The sequence below is a fragment of the Podarcis muralis genome, chromosome 12, assembly GCF_964188315.1.
Source record: "Podarcis muralis chromosome 12, rPodMur119.hap1.1, whole genome shotgun sequence".
Lineage (NCBI taxonomy): Eukaryota > Metazoa > Chordata > Lepidosauria > Squamata > Lacertidae > Podarcis > Podarcis muralis.
This window is the reverse complement of record NC_135666.1, coordinates 32,907,530-32,923,697: the sequence shown is the minus strand read 5'-3', so window position 1 is coordinate 32,923,697 and position 16,168 is coordinate 32,907,530. Positions and strand designations below refer to the sequence as shown.

Below are 16,168 nucleotides of genomic sequence, written 5' to 3'. Positions count from 1 at the left end.
GTGGGGGTGGGGGCGCTGGGCACAGTACTCTGTCATTCTCTGTTTTAAACAAGTAGATAGCTTCTCTATTAAATGTATTTTTTCAGGTTGTAACCTGCCCTTCCAAAGGACCACATAGTTCCTTACAGCAATAAAAACCACAAAAAGCAATACCAGAAATTATGAAAAAGCATAGCAATGCATTAAAAACAACACACCAGCATCTCCCAAAATTGAGCTTAAAATTATCTTTTTTGCTTCATGGGAAAAAGCTATACCTTGAGATTTAACTTGAACACATTTCTCTTTTTTATTTCTTTTTTATACAAAATCACGAGTTATTGGGGAGGTTTGCCTACTGGCCAAAATGCTTTTCAAGAAAACAACAACAACAATAATGTGAAGTACTGTTACATTAAATTTCCTCATTTTTTTGTCTCTCTCTATCTTGAAGTGAAGCAGTAAATCTGCGGTTTGATAGTTTGTCCTGGGAAGAAATGTGCGTTGGCTTGTAAACTGGTTAGATTGTGTTTTGGTTTTTTTTAAAGGCAGTGAATCTGTTTTCTTAGTTTAAAAGGAGTTAAAACTTTTGGTTAAAAATCCCTGGGGGTGCCTTTTGACTCTTCAGTAAAACAAAACCCACTCAGAAATAGCCTGGATCTTGTGGTTTGATGTGTTCTCCAAACATGGACAAAAGGAGTTCTCACTGCTATTAAATTTGAGAATCCTGTCCAACAGCATCCTTCCCTCAAATGCCTTTGAGGGGAAGGGATCACTGTGAAGGCTGTGGTGTTCTTTCAGAAAACTTTTTATTGAGCTCAGAAAGCTCCTAGTACAGTTTCATGCATTTTCATCTACTATTGAGCCCTGCAGTCTGAATTAGAAATCTCAGACTCTACTATGAAGACTAACATTATAGGACTCTTCCACTGCAGTTTATGCTTCTTCTTTGATTTTTTTTAAGGTAAATGTATTTAAGTTTCGGGTGGAATCACCCTTGGTCAATTGATTGGTTATCCTGTGCCTCCTTAAAAATAATATCAAAAGCAACTGCTATTGTTTTCATATATCTTTTCCCTTCATTTTACATGTGGCAGAATTAGAAATTGAGAAATTGGCAGAGCCTATTTTCTGTGGCATGTTTCCTTATGTACTCTAGCACAAGTGGCACTTCCACAGGTGAAGATTCCTGATTTTTACCGAGGATTTGGGGGCCCTCTAGTGGAATGGCACTGGATGTGGCACAAAAATCAAAGGCAGCATATTACACGATGTCACTGTGTGAATTGCTGGGAAAATAAAAGCCTTGGGTGCTGTTGCTACTAAAGTCAGCAAGAAGAACATTCAGTGTGATGAAGCAGAGCTGCTCTTCTGGCATTGGAGTTGCTGCAGTTTACTAGGACTGGGTTGATGGTAAGGCACTAGCAGAGCCAGTCTGACATCCCCTCTTGTTCATCCTCACAGCAGCAGTCTCCAGCTGAACAGCAGTAACTCTGGTGTCATGAGGGTGAATTTGCAGCTCTGCCCTACGACACCAACTGCTGATGGGAAGCAAGGAGCAGAAATGAAGTGGAGATTGAGTCTGAACAAGGAAAACATAAACTGAAGCACAAGCACGCAGAGATAGTGCTGCAGGATGTATAGGAAAAATGGAAACATGGTAAAAAGACTTGTGGCAAAACAAAGCGGGAGTAAGACATGGGGAGATGCAGAAAAATTGATGGCATGTGGAAACAGAGAAAAAGGAGGTTAGGTGGAGGCAAAGAGAGAAAGAGAAATGGAAGAGCTTTACAGAAAGAAGAGAGAGAGGACGGTCTAACCGTGAAACCTGTGGTGGCTGTCCATGGATGCCAGTACCTCCTGTGGCTCCTACAAACCAGCACCTCTAAAACCCAAGAGGCTCTTTGCTCTTCTTGCTTAACATGAGAACCTAAGAAGAGCCTGCTAGATCACGCCAATGGCCCATCTAGTCCAGCATCCTGTTTCCGCAGTGGCCAACCAGATGCCTGTGGGAAACCCTCATCCACTCTCCCTTCTTGTGCCTTCCAGCAACTGACATTCAGTAGCACTGCTGCCTCCAACTGTGGAGGCAGAGCATAGCCACCATAGCTAGCAGCCATTGATAACCATTTCCCTCCCTCGTACTTACGGGACCGCCTCTGCAGGTATGCCCTGCAGAGGACCCTAAGGTCCATGCATAATAATAGCTTAAAGGTCCCAGGCCCTAAGGAAGCCAGATTATCCTCCACCAGGGCCAGGGCTTTTTCAGTGATGGCTCCGACCTGGTGGAATACTCTGTCCCATGAGACTAGGGCCCTGCACGACTTGATCTCCTTCTGCAAGGCCTGTAAACAGAGCTATTCTGCCTGGCCTTCAGTTTGAATTAGCCTGATCCTCTATTCCCTTTTCCCCTTTCCTCTTCTATGAAGAAACCCTTTCTGGGACCCCACATTTAAATTCTTCCCTGGTTTCATTGCTGGCCCTAGTAGGACCAACTTGACCAGTTAGCCCTGGTGATCATTTGATGTCTACTGACTGGGGCTCCCCCCCCCAAAAAAAATGACCCCTGAATTCTTGAATTTTATTAATATTGATGCTGCATTTTATGTTGTATTTTATGATGTTTTATGCTGTTTTTAAGTCACATTTTAATCAATGTTTTATATTTGCTGTTAGCCGCCCTGAGCCCGGTTTTTAAACCAGGAAGGACGGGGTATAAATAAAATGTAGTAGTATGTTTTTTTTATTATTATTTATTTATTTATTTATTTGTCTATTCCTCTTTTAAAGCCCATCTAGGTTGGTGGTCATCACCGCCTCCTGTGGGAGCGACTCCCATAGTTTAACTATGTACTGCTTCCACTCTCCCTTTTGTTCTGAACAGAAGAGAGATGCAAAGAGCTTAGCTCAACATTCCAATTACACTTACTAATCCAAGGTTGAAGACCACTGTGTGGTGGTCTGTAGAGAAAAGAGCATTCTATGGGGTTACAGGGGTGTTAACCAAATGAGTTAAAATGTAAGAAAATATCATTGTGTAGGTAACCTTTTGGTGTGGCCCTCTCCAGTTAATGTAAATGTCGTTCTCAAAGTCATGAGCTGAGCAGTCCTGTCTGAAAACATGAGGGAATTACAAAAGAATTGTGTGTGTCTCTGTTCTCTTCCTTGATATAATCCTTATACCATTATTTGCTGGCAAACTGCTGCTGTTGCTGTTCCTAGTCTGACTGGGGAGGGAGAAAAATGTGCCACTGCATATACATCAGGGCCCTAAGCCAGTAGTAACCCTGTCACCTTACCCTATTTGCTTAATCTCTGTTGAGAATTCAAGTCCTGAATCTTTATATCTATATTGAATGGAATCTATCTCAACAAATGTTCCATTGAAATTAGATATTTATGCTCTACTGATTCTAGGTCAATATATTGAATTGTTAAGAAGCAAAGGCATAAATGTGAGCTCATGCTGAAACTGTGATAAATTATCAAACTGGCTTCATTTTTCTTTTCTTTTCTGTTTTTCTTTTCTTTTCCCCTTTTAATAGGATAGTGTTTTCAGTTGCCACTGCTCTCTAGGGAGCCAAGATTCGAAAATACAAAGATGTAATGCTATTAACAGTTTGCAGGGGGCGGGGAGCAGATATGTGATATGGTATTTATTTAGAAAACAGGTCTACTTCTTTGGTTCAGGTCGTTGAGGGTTCAAATAATTTCAGGAGAGGAAACAATAATAACGGCGAAGGAGTTATTTTCAAGGCTAACATTGTGCGAAGAACGATTTGGGAGAAAATATCCAATTTTTGTAACCTTCAGCCTTGAAACATAATGACATTAAGAGGGAATGGAGAATCTGTAGTCGATTTTTAGTTGCAAGGTTCAAAGTATCAAACTACTCTGAAAGCAGACAGTAACAAAGTAATATAATTGAGAGTGAAAGTTCAGACTGCCTCACTGGTAAGTTTAGAATTCAATATTCCTCCAGAGAGTTAACCTAAATGAGTAATTTGTCTGCTTGTTGGTTTAACAGACGTTATCACAGGTAACTATTCTCATGAGAGTTGGCTATATTATCCTGACACTAACCTCCATTGGATTCCTTATAGAGCAAAGGTAAGTAACTGAGCATTTCATTTCTGTATGTTTTATATTGCAAATGCAGCCTCTTGGGTTGGATTCAGAGTGTCACTTCAGTGAAAAGAAAGAGGATCCCGCTGGAAGGGAGGCAATTTTTGCCAGTTTCCCCTGTTCTCCTTATGGGAACTCTAGGGTCCCCAACCCTTTGGAGCAGCTTTTCAGGTTGAAAGAGAAGTCAGTGAAGATTATCTCCCTAGCCCTTTTCTCCAGGAGGAGTGCTCCATGGGTGGAAATCCACTTATAGAAACAGTGGGTCCAAGCCGTTGATTGCCAAAATTGTTTCTTACAATACAAAAACGTGACAATGGTGGAGGTTTAGAATTCCTTTACAAAATGTGCATTAGTGCAGCCTAGCCAATGGGTGGCTTTCCAACTCTTCTGGGACTCCCAACCAATCCCAGCCAGCATTAACAACACTCTGTTCTCTTTGTTTGCAGTTTAGCCTTATTTTGCTTCCCGTGTATCTCCTGACCTTCCTGTGGTTCAAAATGGTTGCCGTATTCAGAGCCAGGAAAGAATTTCCCTGTATTGGCCAGTCTAGAAGTTTTGCCTTCCCCCTAGCAAAACGTAACAACTTTTGTTGGTTAAAGGCATGGGGTGGAATCCTAGTCTTTAAGCATGGGCTGAAGTGGTGCATCACCCAGTATTGATCCAGTGGTGTTTTCAGGGTATCCTGCTAAAGGGGTCTTGGTGGATGTTCTTGTCCTGAAGTCAAGCGTGGGGCAGACAGTCCATAAGACTTCCAGCGGCGGCCTTAAGACAGCCAGCTCAGTAGATCAGTTTATTGGAGATGCCATAATCCTGGCACAACCTCTAGCAGGAGGCTAGAATGCATATGCACCCAATGCTTGAGCTAAAATTCCACCTACATTTGTCATCAATAAAGTTGTGGCCATTTTTAATCCAGATTGTTGTTTGCCTGAGTTATTAATCATATATTATGACACTGACCCTGGAGGAGGGTGGCACTGTGACTGGGCCCGCAACTGATGTTTTAGAGGGGTAATTGTGATTCTTCTTTACTGCAAGGATACATGCCAATCAAACCCTGAGCTGGTGAACTAAAAATAGACCTTACTAATTTCAGTTCTTTATTTTTAGGCCTGAAGCTCCCTTCTTGGAATCTGTCCGCTGTTCCACTTTCCTTGCCCTGCACAAACTTGGTTACTTGAAAACTTACATTGCGCTTCTGACAATGACATATGAGGTAAGGCAACTTAATTTATCATATAGTACATATATTTATTTTAAGAATAAACTATATATGTTTCTGGGCCTCAGAGGTTTGCAATATTTAAAAAGTGCTTGCAAGCATAACAGAGTGTAGTGAGCACCATGAACCAGATATGATCTTACTTATTTTATTTTATATCCCACCTTTCTTCCAGTGCAGGGCCCAAGCCAGCTCACAGCATTATTTAAAGCAGCTACAACTAAAAACACAATACATACAAAGGTTAAAAAAAAAAGTAATCCTATTAAAAACATCATTGAAAACACTTTAAACCATTTAAAAGCACACACATACAGCACCAGGCCCACCCTCTGAAGACACTTCCACAACAGCCAGTTAGTAGCCAAAAACCTGTTGAGTGTGGAGTGGGGAGCCTTTGCCTGATGACAAAGGGAGAGCAGAGAGAGACCCAGGCTGGCCTCCCATGAAAGAGAGTTCCACAATTTGGGAGCAAACACTGAGAAGGCCCTCTCTTGTGTCCTCACCAAATGTGTCTAAAGGTGTCAGGATGGAGAGAAAGGCCTTGTCAGAATACAACAGTTGTATTTTACTTTGGCTTTAGCAGTAAGCACTCAAATGGTGTACAGATAACGCTACTTACGAGATCTGAATGCAATATGATAGAGTCATAATTGCTCATGGTACATGTTGATCTTTCTCAACCTGCTGATTGATTTTGGTGGTTTATATAATAACGCTTCAAAAATCCATTTGACCAGACATCATTTGCAAGACAGGAAAGGTGATTGTGTAGTTTGGACAGCAATGGTTCCATTGATTTTTATCTTCAAATATTAGTATCATCTGTATATATACTATTCTATAGCTTTGCTCATCTCTATAATAGGAAGGACTGTCATACTCTGGGTATTGGTTGGGATGTACAGCTGTGTTTTCCTGTCAAATGTAAGAACCGCAAGCCACTCCATGGCCATGCCTACCCCCATGCTGTATAAGATGTTGGAGGAAGGAAGTGATGGAAGGAAGCTCCCATGAAGCTTCATGATAAAAAGCCTTGTCAGCACACCTAGATCTAAATAAATTCAAGTTGAGCTTGTAATATTAATTCTCTCTGTTATCTTTGCTAAAGAGAAAATCCAGCCATTGTGGACTAGTAAGATGGACTTTCTTGACAAGACAAGAGCCCTGGGGGTAATAATGCCCCTTGGAGAAAAGAAATCATAGTTGAACCTTACATTCAGTAGATTAAGTTAGTTTCCACTTAGGTGTGACAGAGTCATTACTGACTTTAGCCTTAGCTGGTGTGTGAGCTGGCTTCACCACCATCAACTAAAGATGATGATGTATGGTTCCAGATGCTCTGGCCAATTGACCGTAAAATTGCGCTGCATTTCTGGCAGGGCAGCCAAGTTAGAGCTTTTAAAATCTCCATGCCTGAAGCTCAGCGCCCACTGTTTGGAAGCTGCTCATTATTCTTCTCCTGCCCCCTGATCTGAGCAAAAGAGAGACTTCTGGAATCAATTAGAAATGTCTGCCTTTGATGAGATTTGCACGTGAGTTTGGAATTGTGAGGCTTTGATAGTGTCAGCCAACAGCTGCAGTTTCAGGTGGTAAAATCAAGAGAAGAATTTTTACAGGGCTTAATTACAATCAGTATATATTTATAACCAGTTGAGGGACACTGAAAAAAAGTGAAGTTCGAAACTGTCAAGCATATTGTTGAAGATGAGACTTCATTACTTCCATCACAGGAAAGTAAACAAAATGTTTGTTGGAAACTTGTGGTTGTGAGACTGTGTTGTGGCTGCAAGAAACTGGAAATGATGTTTTCTGTAGGTCTTGCTGCAAAAGAAACATCTGGCAGTATTTATGTCATTCCTATTTGACAAGTTGAGGTAATAATAAGCGGTGATACACATTTGTGTACAAGTGTAAAGTACAGACTTTCTTAGATAAATATAATACAGTAATCCGAAAGTAACCCTTTCCCATCCAAGGATCTATGTATTAAATGTATATATTTTAAACATGTTATATTTACAGGGTTGTATCCAACACTGTCCATGCACTCCTCCTGCAGAACCCTTCATGCCCTCAAAATCTGCTCTGGAGGGTAGGGAACCTGCTGGAGCAGATTTTGCAGGGTGTGTTGGGGGCTGCAGGGGGAAGGACCAGAAAGGTGAAGTTCTGTTTCTTGGGTGGAAGTCCACTTGTGCAATATTGAATTTTGACCACAGTAAATAACAATTCATGGAAACTGTTACTGTTGATCATCTTGCTTATATTTACCTTTGTCTTCTATTGTGCTTGCATTTACTAAAATAAAAAAGGAAATTATAATTATATCTGTATTTTGGAATACATTTTTAATCTATTTAAAATATGCAATCTTGACTTTGCTCAAGTGGTGGTTTCATGTCCTGAAAAATTGACATCCATGCTTCATGTAACTTTTTTAACTAGTAGTAAAAATTCTGCAAATATGATCTGATTGTCAGACCACAACTGCATTTATTAAGCAAGAGCTTATATATTTGCCCTGGTGGTCACCTTCTATCTTAAATAGAATGTCTGTATAATTGTTCTAACGTCTATCCTACTTACCAGCTGAAAACCATTTTTTAAAAATAAGGAAAAATGAAAATAAAAATCACTGAAGCAAGCTAGTTAAGTTTCACTGAATGTCTATCTGAACAACAACTAGAAAAGTATGGTGCTCATTCAAGAAGGCTAGGAGGGATGGTTTTTGTTGTGGGGGTCACTACAGAAAAGACAATGCTTCTCAACTGCAATTTTTCCTTCTGTGGAGAAAAGGATTGGGTAGTTTTATCTGCAGCTTAAATTCACTGTACTTTTACATATGACTGTACACCTGACTGTTACAAATGACAGGCATGGGAGGTTCCTACCCAAGTGTCTTATAATCTAAAATAGACACAGGTAAGCAACTGGGGGTTGTGTGTGAGAGAGAGGGGAGAGGGAGAGGAAGGTATGGGTAGTCCAGGGCGTAGCTGTTTCTCACGTTCATGCTGAATAAAGGAGAAAGACTCTCCTCCTGCAAAAGAGGGGAGTGGTTGTGGGCGGGAACCGGTCTCCGCCTCAGGCAGAGGGCGTTAGCCCCCTGCCTCCCACTCACCTGGCTGGCGCACCACGCCCACGTGCAGGCACCCAACCAGGTGCCTTCGAGGGGGCGTGGACGGCAGCGTAAATCACTGCTGCGCCAGCCACGTGGCCTCACTCTTCGTCGTCCCGTCGCGAAAACTGAGACCCTGAGCTTTAAGGGAGTGGAGGGTGGGTGACTCGCGATGGGACGACGAAGAGTGAGGCCGCATGGCTGGCGCACAGCCCTCGGTGACATCAGGGAAGAGCTTATAGTTGGATTAGCATCAACAGGCTCCACCTACTGGTGAATAAACCCCCCTTTTAGACTCACCCCTCTCTGAGTGGGTGGAGTCAACTGACGTAATCCAATGCCTAAGCTTGGGGAGGCCCAGCCAGATGGGCGGGGTATAAATAATAAATTATTATTATTATTATTAATACCTTTTCACTTGCTGTAATCAATAAAGTTGTGGCCTTTTCTTGCCCATTAACCTTATATCACGTGTCCGTGTGTTTTCATTCCACTATGCGGGGATTGGGTCCTCGAACCACAATCCAGGGTTCTTAACAGCTTGATTGTAGAAACATCTGCACTAGCAGATATATAGGAAGTGGTGAAATAACTGCTGCACTATCATGATGTTAGTGTAGGGTTGATTTCCTATTTCACCCCTTCAAAATAGTATCCTAGGCTAATACTGGCAACAGCCATGATCACCCAGCATGATGTGGTTGTATCATGTACCAGAGATCTTGATCCAGGCACAATTGCAATGAAACAATACACTTTACTCTTTACTCTTGCCACCACTGTGGCAGCTTGTTGGAGGATGGAGGTACTGGCCATTTGTATGCTCTAGTGCAGGCATGGCCAGACTTGGCCCTCCAGATGTTTTGGGACTACAATTCCCATCATCCCTGACCACTGGTCCTGTTAGCTAGGGATGATGGGAGTTGTAGTCCCAAAACATCTGGAGGGCCAAGTTTGGCCATGCCTGCTCTAGTGGCAACAATGCAGGGGGCCAAAAATACATGACAGAGATCACAAGAGAATTTGTGATCCTAAAGATTTTTCCTTTGGTGTCTCAGTGAATACACTGTTCCAACTTTCTGTTTGCCCTCAACTATGTGTATTAGTGGGGCTGGGCTGAATGTTCCATCACATATTCCTATTAGCATTCCATCATTCTGACTTACACTTATGCCCTGGAAAAAGATGTTCTGTAGGTCCAATTCCATTGTTTGCTTCTGATGTGGTAGAGTAACAGGTTATTTTACCTCATCAGCTTCATATGGTGACTATTATGGGTGCTTCTCTTTGTGATGACAGGTAGAATCTATCATTTCAGTCCCCTTGTCTGTTATCATGATGTAGAAAGTACCACCTATCACCACATAGGGATGCTTGGTTGAGAATATTCACACTTGCCTTGTGATGGCTTTACCCCATCAAATGTGAGCTGGACCATAGAGGGTAGTTCTGGATCACAGAGGGTAGTGAAACAAACCTTAATCAGATCTCATGTGCTCATTACGATATGAGGTTTGTAATATTAAAATGTAAAATGTCATTGCTGAAGCACTGGGAACCTGAATAATAATTTTCGCTTTAGTTTCATGATCCCTGCTTTTTTCCTGGAATATTGGTTCTAAGCTGTTTTTCTTTTAATTCTGGTTCCTTAAACTTTTTTTATTTATGTAAAAATGATTATTTTTACTAGTACTACTAAGGAGTTTTAATTCAGCATTCTAATAGTTTTGAGACCTCCAGACCATTTTATCTAAACAGAAAAAATTATTGCATCCCTCCTTTAAGTTGATCCCAAAGTATAAATTGTGGCATGCCTTCTTTCTTTATGCAGACCCCATAAAATAGATAACTTATGCCTGTTCATCCTATTACTTCTCCACTAAAAGATTCATCATTTGCGAGGCTTTCAAGAGCTATTAATAGCCTCCAGTGTGTGCTATTACTGCCATCAAGTGTAATTATATCATTTTGCACATATAACTTTTCACATACTGTAATTTCCCAGGTATGACATCTCCCTTACGATTTCATCTTATGTGTGGTATTCAACTCATACTATTAAAACAATCTAGACTTTAAGTATTTTTGCTCTGTAGTATGTGGGAGGGTGTACAGATGTATTGGATAGGAAAAATAGAGCTTGTATTTTAAAATAGGGAAATCTGGTTACTTTAATTCTGTTTCTCCCCAGCGAAAACCTTAGTAATGAAGAACACAAAATTGTCAGGGGAAAAACCTCCTGAAAAACTAAAATTATTATTCAAAGACATTTTTCATCACTGTTAAGTCAGGCATGGAAAGAACATAAGAGTAGAAATGGACAACAAGGTAAATCATAATAAAGGAAACCAAGTTTATCTTACTAACCAATCCCTTTAAAAATGCCTATTAGTTCTCAAAAAAAATCACAAATTCTCACTGCTTGCTAAAGCTAAAGCCTAAGGCTGAGGCTTTCACCACAAGAAGGAGTTGCTTTGAAACTTAAATATAAGAAAAGCCTAAAGGTAAAGGTAAAGGGACCCCTGACCATTAGGTCCAGTCGTGACCAACTCTGCGGTTGCGGTGCTCATCTTGCTTTATTGGCCAAGGGAGCCGGCGTACAGCTTCTGGGTCATGTGGCCAAGAATGACTAAGCTGCTTCTGGCGAACCAGAGCAGCACACGGAAACGCTGTTTACCTTCCCGCCGGAGTGGTACCTATACTTGCACTTTGATGTGCTTTCGAACTGCTAGGTTGGCAGGAGCAGGCAACAGGAGTTCACCCCGTTGTGGGGATTCAAACCGGCGACCTTCTGATCGGCAAGTCCTAGGCTCTGTGGTTTAACCCACAGTGCCACCCGCGCCCCTTTTCTACTGAATCATACCAAAGGTTAAATCTAGTCCAGCATCCTGTTCTCAAAAGGGCCAGCCAAATGCTAGTGGGAAGGAGGTGCCAGCCAGCTCTGAGCACAACAGCACTCTCTGCAGTTTCAGCAACTGGTATTAAGAAGTGTACTGCCTTCGACAGTGGAGGTAAAATAATAGCCATCATGGTCAGTAGCCACGGATAGCCTTATCCTCCATGAATTTGTCTAATATTTCGAAGCCATCGCTGCCTCTTGTGGGGATGAATTCCATAGTTTAACGATGCATTGTGTGATTGTGTGAATAAGTGCTTTCTTTTGTCTGAATCCTACAGCATTCAGCTTCATTGGATGTCCATGAGTTCTAATGTTATATATATGAGAGAGAGAGAGAGAGAGAGAGAGAGAGAGAGAGAGAGAGAGAGGAAAGAAACCCCCTTTCTCTATCCCAGGCACCCCCAAACTCGGCCCTCCATATGTTTTGGGACTACAACTCCCATCATCCCTAGCTAACAGGACCAGTGGTCAGGGAGGGTGGGAATTGTAGTCCCGAAACATCTGGAAGGCCGAGTTTGGGGATGCCTGCTCTATCCACTTTCTCCATGCCTTCTGTCATAACTTGCTATCATACTCTTACTCACCTTTTATCTGAACCAAAAAGCCCCAAGTTTTGTAGCCTTTCCTCATAGTTTCTCCATCGCCTTGATCATTTTGGTTGCCCTTTTCTGGGATGCTCCCAAGGAGGACATAACTCTCCTTCAGAGGCATACAGTGGTACCTCGGGTTAAGTACTTAATTCGTTCCAGAGGTCCGTTCTTAACCTGAAACTGTTCTTAACCTGAAGCACCACTTTAGCTAATGGGGCCTCCCGGTGCTGCCGCGCTGCCGGAGCACAATTTCTGTTCTCATCCTGAAGCAAAGTTCTTAACCCAAGGTACTATTTCTGGGTTAGCAGAGTCTGTAACCTGAAGCGTATGTAACCTGAAGCGTCTGTAACCTGAGGTACCACTGTACTCGTTTTGATACTGGAGGTAATATATAGCCATCAAGACTATAGATACGGGGATTAGTTAGATATGGGGATAAGTGGCAAAATCACCTAGCTCAGTTGATAGAGCGTGACACTCATAATCTCAGAGCCATGGGTTCGAGCCTCAGTTTGGGCAAATGATTCCTGCTAGATTGGCCTAGATTATCCTTGTAGTATCTTCATAGTTAATCAAAGTTGAATGGAAAGGTATTGGGTGCATTAACCCTTAGTAAGTAAGAGTCAATAAGAGTCAATAATTAATTGGCTAATAGTGCTGCAGACTGAGAGATAAGATATACTATAATGATTGCCTGTTGGACACCAACAGAAATTTAATTTAAAAATGCTTTGCATTTTCTTTCCCTCAGATCTGCATTCTCCATGACTGTAACAGTCCAATAGAATTAGAAATCAATGTAGCTTTTTTTTAAAAAGTTGTATTTATGAAAGTTCATAATACAGGGAATCTCGGACTTTTTTGCATTTGCATGCAGATATATGCAAAACAATACTAGCTGATTTAATCTGGATAAGCTAGTTTTTTTTCTAAAAAAGTTAATTTATTAGCTACTTATTAGACATTGAAGCACCACCAGATGCATTGGGTTATTTTAAACATTTATTATAATGTTTTTCCTATGATGTGGACCCATTAAAATAGCTGTAGCGGTTTCTCTGTGGATTAGTAAAAAATATTTTGGAAATTCTTGCATTCAGTGTAGCCATCTATTTTAAGTAAAGAAAAGAAGGTTGTTAAGCTACCAGTGAGAAGTGTGAATATTGTGATTGGCCACTGTGCCTAAACCTGTGGACAGGTATAATGCAGAGTGTAAATGAATTGCTACTGTATAACCTTAAAACTGCAGATGTGGAAGCTAAAATAATATTTAACTATTCATGGTATAATGAATTCTTGCTTGGCAGCTGGCATTCAAAGTCTATTTGAAAGGTACTGTTGGCCTGAGATGCAAGTGATTTGGCAGAGGTCTTGCCTAATATATATTCTCAGAGCCTGTCTGCGCAAGGATGCTGGCAGTTTTAGTGTGATTTCTATTCCAGGAGACAAGTTTCTGTCCAAGGCAACATATGAGTGACCAAATACTTTCCAGTGGAATCTGGGCACTGTAAAATTTCCGGAACTAAGCCGAAAGATTGCAGAGCTTGCTAAACTCTCCCCCCGCCCCCCTGCATACCAGTGTGATGGTGAAATATTTCCAGCTGGAGTACACTGTGGTGAAAGGCTGTAAATTGAACAGACTATTTATCTTGTTATATTTTACTGGTGTTTTAAATAGCAGTATAGTATTGCTAATCAACTGTAGTTTTATTATTATTATTATTATTATTACAACACTATGACAAAAGGCATCTACAATACCATAAAACACATCTTACCTCTCAGTCTGTAGAAAATCATCATCAGCAATATATGTAAAGGAAAAGGCATCAAATCACTTCCCATCAAACCAGCAATCCTCAGACCAAACCAGATGTAAATGGAAAAATTTCCTTAAGAAATCAATTAAGAATGGGATGGTTTTTGCTAGTTTACTTATCTTCCCTCAAGCATTTTCAAATCTGTTTTACAAATGTAGAGTCTACCCTTTTTGACAGGCTGTTTAAATGTAAAAGCAACTATATTTCCATCTCCATTTTTTTATATAAAAAAACCAGACTTTTCATTATGATGCATGACACTTTGGACTAAATTAGAGCCAGCGGTTACTGTTGGGCTGTTCTTGCTCTTCGTGAGTTTTGAGTAAATTAGGGTTCTATAAATTATAGCCATTTTGTACCATTGTTTAACACAGCACACATGGAAAACACAGCACGGTTGAGTTGTAATTCAGCTTTAATGATGCAACACTTGGTTCCAGTCAATTGTTAGAAGGCTGTGGTAGTGTTACTTTAGTGCTTCAGACGTTGCATGTTCCATAACAATTACAGCCCAGCTTTCAGTAATGGCTGCTGGCGGATTATCCACATGTGAAGTCATAGCAATTTTGAAAAAGAAGTAATAAAAATGCACCTGCCTTGTAGTGGAAAATGAGACTTTAACTTCTTTGCTTTGAAGTTGGGTGAAGTCTGTGGTATTAACTAACAGATACTGGTATTATGATGCAGTAATCCAGCCCCTCAGGGGAGTGCAGGGATTTGTAATAAAAAAAGCTGCTATTTTCTAGTCACCATGACAATCTGAACGAAGAATGGAAATAATGAGGTGATGATAAAAACTAGAAGGGTGTTAGCTATAAAGTTGGGAATATGTGGAAAAATCACTTACATTTTGTACATTTTAGTTTAGGTGGCCAGTCCAGGGAATCAGAGAATTTGTTTTTGTCAGTAATGTACGTTGGGCCTGTTTGCTTATCTGAAACCTGAAAACATATGATGTAGCAGTCTTGCTGAAGGTAAGCAGCTCTTTGCCTGGTAGGTGCCTGGACGGCAGACTGACTTGGAACCCCATGTACACTTCACTGAGCTCAGAATATTGATGTAATAAATAAGCATAGTTGCAAATACATAAATTGGGAACCTCTTTAAGGCAAGCTTCTTTTTATACAATGAATAGTATTGCAATAGGCTGCTTTACACAAATAAAGGCTATTTTGCTTGTTAATGTGCACCAAATTATTGGGCCTTAATCTACATTATCTTCATGCAGAGTAGTTCATCACAAGCCTAGGGGCACTGAGCCCATGACCAGTGGGGGCCAAGACATGACAAGAGGCAATAATCACATATTGGGATCATTGATTACAGATGTTAGTAGATTTTGGCATAGGCATTGGGTGTATATCCTGATTCATCCAGCATGTCTGATGGTTGATTGTTTGACAGGTCAGTCCTGGGTTAAGGATTGCCCTATAATGTATATGATATTGGGGTGACCCCTCCAAGACTACAATTTTGTGAGAGTACTATGGCCCGTCAGCCCCCACCTGAGTATCTGGAAAGATGCCCCTTGCCTTGGACCCGATACCTTGAAGTGGTGCATGGGGCTCTCAACACACACACACACACACCCCACTCCACCTTGAATGAGGATCCAACCCAGTGCTTTATCTGCCAGCGAGTTGTGACAATTGCTATGAGGTAGTCAAAAAACCCAGGCAGGACCTATTTGTCTGGAGGCAAAATTTTGCCTGGCCCTGAGTACTGCAAACTGATCTTTCCATAGCAAGGTCTTAAGCATGACCTGCCTGCTCACCTTTGGGCAGAGCCATGAGATGTGGGAGGGTGAGAAACCCAATGCCAAGTGAGCTGCCGAGTAGGTGCAGCCTTTTTTATGCTTAGGGAGTGGACCAGAGGGAAGCCAGGGAAATGAATTATTCCAACTGGTCTGCTCCCTAAGCCACGCCCCCACTCACCTATGATTGTCTGCAACTGTGGGCAAGCCCCAGCAGCCCGTGGAGGAGGAAGAGACATTCTCCCCCTTCCACAGAGGGATCAGAAAACTGCCACGGCTTGGCCACACCAGACCACAATTGCCACCCCCTGCAAGGCAGATGGTAAGTGGTCCTTATAATTCAGTAGTAATTCTCTGTAGTAAATGTATGATGCAGCTTCTAATGTAGAATGGCTTGCTTCATTCTTTTGAATTTTGCATACTATATCTACCAACCCATGAATCCTCCCTTAGCAAGAGACTTCACTGATCTCCTTTTCTCCCACTTTAAAGCATTCTGTCCCATCTTTGCTTTACTTTGAATTTCATATTGACATTTCCTAAGTGATATTATGGGACGCGGGTGGCGCTGTGGGTAAAAGCCTCAGCGCCTAGGGCTTGCTGATCGAAAGGTCGGCTGTTCGAATCCCCGTGGCAGGGTGCGCTCCCGCTGCTCGGTCCCAGCG

At 41.5% G+C, this 16,168-nt stretch overlaps 1 protein-coding gene across 2 annotated transcripts in view; it reads left to right on the top strand.

The window, feature by feature from the left end:
• AGMO (alkylglycerol monooxygenase) overlaps positions 1–16,168 on the top strand; it is a 117,967-nt gene that overhangs the window by 63,257 nt on the left and 38,542 nt on the right. For both annotated transcript variants that reach the window (XM_077936983.1, XM_028750977.2), the window contains exons 11-12: positions 4,007–4,089; positions 5,215–5,320. In XM_077936983.1, the coding sequence (XP_077793109.1) occupies positions 4,007–4,089; positions 5,215–5,320 (189 nt within the window). The remainder of the gene's footprint in view (positions 1–4,006; positions 4,090–5,214; positions 5,321–16,168) is intronic.